Source organism: Triticum urartu, chromosome 5A (assembly GCF_056163025.1).
Source record: "Triticum urartu cultivar PI428250 chromosome 5A, HENAU_Tu73, whole genome shotgun sequence".
Lineage (NCBI taxonomy): Eukaryota > Viridiplantae > Streptophyta > Magnoliopsida > Poales > Poaceae > Triticum > Triticum urartu.
The window spans coordinates 559,530,034-559,535,919 of NC_141877.1; the positions used below are offsets into that span (position 1 = coordinate 559,530,034).

Below are 5,886 nucleotides of genomic sequence, written 5' to 3' on the forward strand. Positions count from 1 at the left end.
CGTAGGAATAGGAATCTGTTGCCTAAAACGCTGCAGTTTTCCTTTTATTCAGCGAAACAGAAACAGAACGAACAAGAAAGATGGGCGCGATCGGATATGTTCCTGCCATCCAACACCTCCCCACGATCCTATTAACCCATGTCATGGAACGGAAGACCGATTAGTGGCAGATCAGAATTTGTACGAGTGAATGGTACATTTGTATGTGGCCATGTGGGCATACACGTTACAGGTTCTACTTATTTGCAACATGCAAACTGTAAAAAGGATAGTTATGGCACAGGCAACGATCCTACAATGTAGACTCCTATCGACTCAACAGGGTTAACGTGATACTTTTAAAAAACAAACAGAATTAACGTGACAGAAAACAGGAAACACCCCAAAAAAAAGGAATCAACCAGGCAACGAGATTAATTGCCTAACACTGGTATCGCCACGAACAGACCCGCCCTTGGACTTCATCCGCGCGCGGGCTTACCAGAGGAAGAACTCCAGCTTCCCCAAGTCAGGCGGATCGGGGGTGACCTCCGCCGGCTCCTGCGACGCCACCATCTCCACGGCAACACCTCCGGTCCTCACGTACCCGGCCTTCCCGATATCGTAAACGTCCTGATGATGCGCACGCGACTGTTTCCACTCTCCTTCCTCTCCTCCCCGTGCCCCGTAATCTCTTGCCATCGCTTGCCGTCGCCGTACAATGCCATGGCCGGTCCCCTCGATCCGGCCCGAGCTTTAGCATCGCCGGTCCGGTCCATAAGAAGTCGAACGCGGCACTGCTCGGTCCGGTCCGGCGCGCACCGCCGGCGGCCGATCCAGACGGCGGCTCCGTCAGGGACCGGACCGGACCGTGTCCACCCTGATCTACAACACATTGATTTGCTGGGGCGAAAACAAAATTACCACAAAAACAGGAACAATCTTGTCTGCAATTTCTTGTCATAACTGTAGATCAAAAATGTGGTCATGGTAACGTTTCAGGTTTTAGTCTTGCAAGTCTACTGCCATCGCTAAGACGCTAACCGCTTTCTATCGCTCCCTCTCTCTTTGCATGGTCCAAAGATATGAATATATATCCTATGTAGGCCGACGGATGGATGACGAGCATGAGCAGACCACGGAGATGGAGGGGCTAGCAGCAAAAGGGACCTGGATGCCGGCCTAGCTAGGTGCTGCAATGACATGGGAGGGGGGTTGTTTTCCTCGTGCAGCAAAGGGACTTGGACGCCAGGCACCGCCGGTAGCGCAGCTCCATCACAAACTCATTCGCCGGAGCACCCACTGCCCTCTGGACCTTGTTCTTCGGCTTGCGGCTTAGCCACTGCTTGAGTAGGCCGTGCAGTGTCGTCGAGGGGCAGACTGGCTTGCCATGGCATACGATCTCCACCTGCATTTCATACAAGTATGCATACAAGGGGTCAGGCCAAATAGCACATTCAACATTGTCCATATGCAAACATACTTTCTCGGTTCACATGCGCGACAACAAGAAAAATGATACTAATTGGTGCAAATAAATCGTACTATATATGCCACCATCCAAATCTACAAATGCAGCAAGGTGGTGGTTCCTTTAACAGGAAATCGGTTGGGGTGGTGGCCCCTTCATTATTTCAGAAAAATAAAATCAAGAATGCAGCAAACTGGAGATTTATTGATGATCTAATTCTAATGCTTGGAAGCAACCACCTTGCCAAGAGGCCCCAGACAACAGTCAAAATCAAAACACAAAGACATCTAAAATGCTCACCTTAACGTCACTTGCTAGCTCAAGTTTTTCCATAATGAGCTTCAGGATGGAGGAGACCTGCATAGTTCCATCTCTGAAACAAGAAGAAAAATCCATATTAAACAGAATGTATTAAATTACAGGAATTGAGTTTCGTGTTAGCTGAATTCCTGGAAGGGATGAACGAAAAAAAGCACGCAGGATTTTTGAATGAAACATCCTCTCCAATGATGATAAAAATTGTTATTCTAGACACTTCACCTTCATATTTTGAAATGAAGGAAATAGCTCTTGCTGATACCATAGAGAGCAGTTGCTACTAGTAGAAAACATAACATGAAAAGGCGATTTAAAATTCTAAAGCTGGGAAAAAACCTTCAGCAATCTATGCTACAAATAAGAGGACACTAAGTGAAATATGAGAGGCCTCTATCATTGTTGACAAAGAAACTTGAAGATTAATGGGGAACTCACTTAATTCTGTAGAATTTCCTTTCTAGCTGAGGCAGCCGTTTTAGCTTCTGCCCTGCAAAACAGTTTTCCTTTTGATGTGAGGACACAAAAAACACGGTCCATCAGAATTAGTACAAATATTGAATATGCTGCAATCTTACTGGTTCGGTGAAGTCACTAGTGAAACCAGACTGGGCTAGTTATTCCATCTTTCGATTCTGCTTCTGCGCTTTCCCTCAGACTATCCTCTGTGATTGTTTTGTTTTTTCGACTTTCCCTGAGACAACTTAAGTTTTGTGACTTCTTCGCACTTGCCACGACTAAGCTCCATAAGGGCTTGTGAAGCTCTTCCTTGTCAATCGTCTCATGATTCTTTCCATCTTCAGAAATATCTGCACTATTCTGTTTGGGATGGAAGTGTAGTCAGAAAATCAGAATAAGCAAATGTTACAAGACAATTGGCATCAAACTTGCATATGAAACTATGTGCTGATAATACTTTAGTAGCACCTTCTTTTTGTTTGCAGATGTTGTCACCTTGGTTGATTTTGGTGCTGAGGCCATTTCAGACTTCTGATTATGTTCTTCAGATTTATTTGGCAATTTATCGACAGAAAACAAATGGGACATGAATTCCCTTCTTGCAGCTCTCTGCCCTGTCAGAGTAGGTTGTGTTGCCATCTTTGGGGTTTGAACCAAGGAAGAAATGGACCTCTCTTTTATTTTTGATGGCAGTGTAGTAGTTGGAGCCTCAGAAGCATCAACTTCTGTCTCAGGTGGAAACGCATGGTCCCTGATAGCCTGAATTTTTGTATGATCCCTTCAAACAAGTAAACAATCAATCATGTTAGGTAGCAGCTTATAGTAGAGTACCTGAGTCGAGATCACAGGAAAAAAAGAATAAGTGGCTGGAATTCTAAGCTTTTGTTTCACAAAACAAGAATGTATGTCTACATAGATAGTTTCTTCTATAGATACATTCTAAGCTTTTGCTTCACAAAAAAACAAGTTTCGTCTGGTTATTAGTGAGAGTTTACACTTGTATTGCATAACTCCGCTGGTGTACTTATACATAGAATTAAAGAAATTGAGAACTGACAAGCTGAAAAAACAATGCTGTAGATAACTATATAGAAAACCTTGTTATTTTAACAATTACTTACCTGAATTTCTCTTGAGGAGCAATCCCAAGAGCAGCGTTGAAAATGGAGTAGGATTCGATCCCCTCCTCATCTATTTTCTTCATGATACAATCCCTGCAAACTGCTTACAAAAAGACGGTCACAAGAGGAACTCCACAGGCTGGTTATTACTTATTAGTGAGAGTTTACACTTGTATTGCATAACTCTGCTGGTTTACTTATACATAGACTTAAAAGAAATTGAGAACTAACAAGTTGCAAAAACAATGATGTAGATAACTATATAGATAACCTTGTTATTTTAACAATTACTTACCTGAGTTTCTCTTGAGGAGCAATCCCAAGAGCAGCGTTGCAAATGGGGCAGGATTCGATCCCCTCCTCATCTATTTTCTTCATGATACAATCCCTGCAAAATGCAGAGATTTGAAAGAACCGAATTTTACGTGCTTGGCAAATGAAAACAATATTAGGAGTAAATTAGCTAGTAGCAACAATGCAACAAGACTAGATCTTTGGCTTGCATCCAGATTGAGAGCGCAAGTAGTGGTGCAGCAGTAGCATCCAGATTGATTCTTATCAATCAAGTGGTGCAACCACATTTTATTTAAGAATAATCATCCTCTTGGCCTCTACAGCATCTGGTGCAGTCACTTTGTGAAAGAAAAAAGTGGGGCAGCCACATTTTATTTAAGAATGTGAAGCGCGGCTATAGCAAAAACCTAGAACTGAAATACTTACCCAATACAAATAACTATAAGAGCACACCACTCGGGCTCCGCTCTGGTCGGCAATGGTGAGCGGAGGTGCGATGGATTTGAGCCCCGGCACCTAGATTTGATGGTGGCGATGGTGGTCGTCGGGTGCGAGGTGTTAGAATAAATCCAAGACATACCGTCGATTATTCAAGGATCAAGCAATCACACGAGCCACGACACCAAGATTTGTTAACGAAGTTCATCAATATGACTACATTCTCGGGGCATGACTACGGGCGCTCCTCCCCGTGACACCATCATAATACCGTACACCGGTCACCCGGGCGCCGGCACACGCCGCTGGCTCCCCTTGCGCGCATATGCTATTATGTTGGCATTGGTTACATCGTGTGTCTACCCCGCTATATATGAGAGGCCTAGGATACAAGTGTCCTACTAGGACACGACTCCATATCCTATTTAAACACAATACTACTCAGAGTCCATCTGTAACCTAACTTGTACGCAATATTCGACACAACTCTAACAAACTCCACCTTGGCGAATATTCTCCACCACCCTAGATTTGTCCATGCGTCAAACTTTCATGTACATTGGACTTGAGCTTATCCCATGAGTACCGTTGCTACTGCAAAGACTCCACGTGACTCCACCTGCAACTTGTAGTCCCTTCTTTTCATGACCACACTCAACACTCGAGCAAAATTAAGTTCCTTATTACTCTAGTTTGTGCTCCTAACTTCCAGAATATCAGTCCAACGCCATCACACACTGATCACTGACCTGCGTGAAAGTGAACAACTCACATGTTGGGTGTCACACATAAGAGTTACCTAAACTCAACATCACCGCTCCTTTCTTGAACATCTGTCTGAAACTTGAAAGAATTTCACCGTTGCTTGTAGTCATTCTGAGTCAAATTCGCAGTTGTCTCACCACATGTATGACCACCAGAGCCCTGGCACGTCTCTATGTTTCGTGCATACCGCACGCCTCGCCGCTATTACTGCGTCGAGGCTCCGTTGTCCTGGTCGAGTCTCAAGGGTCGCAAACCCACATCACTCAACCCTCACTGCAGAGTACCACCGATCATCACCGACCGATGACGAGTTTCACGCTTCCATCAGACCACTGGGCTCCAGTCCGAACTGCATGTCACTCGCTTTTTCCCAGCTGAATAGGCTTCGACTCTATGTCCACTTACGCCATAGCCCCTCAATCCAGCTCCACCTTCAACATGACTCCATGGTGGTTGATCAGTCCACCCTCGCGCCCTGTCGACTTCAAGCTCTCAAGTACGCACCGTCTTGAATCAACCCCGCGCCATAATCTTGTCGAAGCCACACAAGCCTTCTGTACCTGCGCCACGTGTTTCCACGCCCAGAAGTCGGTCACCATCAGCATCACGCTCCTATGTCGCCGTCGCTGATCCTGCACCGTCTTCTGTACCAACCGACATGCGTCGATCCGTCAGACTGTCCAGGCCAACTGCCCTATGTGTCTGACCCGAGCCGAACTTTCCTGACTGCAACCATCTGCAACTCCTTACAACCATCATCGTCCATCTTAACTGGCTTGACACCCTGCAACGCCTTCAAGCATCCTGTTGTGCCAACAATTTTTTCACCCTTGTCTGCCATAACCCAAAGCTTCCAGTTCCGTTGAACTTCTCCACCTCAAACCTAGTATCCGTTGACATCATGGTTATTTGTATGATTGACCCTGTGAAAAAAATAACTGAGCGGTCTTTCCGTGATCACCAAGCACATGAACGGAACCTCCGCGTACTACTTGCTTTTATCAATGCCCTTTGCTCCAATGCATACTACTAGTATCGCCCATG

General features: G+C 45.3%; 1 protein-coding gene across 1 annotated transcript; it reads right to left on the bottom strand.

The window, feature by feature from the left end:
* Positions 1–1,165: 1,165 nt before the first annotated feature.
* On the bottom strand, positions 1,166–5,683 carry LOC125507344 (E3 ubiquitin protein ligase DRIP2-like). Its single transcript, XM_087524479.1, is given in 8 exon segments — positions 1,166–1,387; positions 1,751–1,823; positions 2,204–2,255; positions 2,344–2,584; positions 2,693–3,002; positions 3,641–3,773; positions 5,347–5,402; positions 5,550–5,683. Coding segments are annotated over 8 exon segments (1,221 nt in total).
* Between the last annotated feature and the right edge of the window lie 203 nt (positions 5,684–5,886).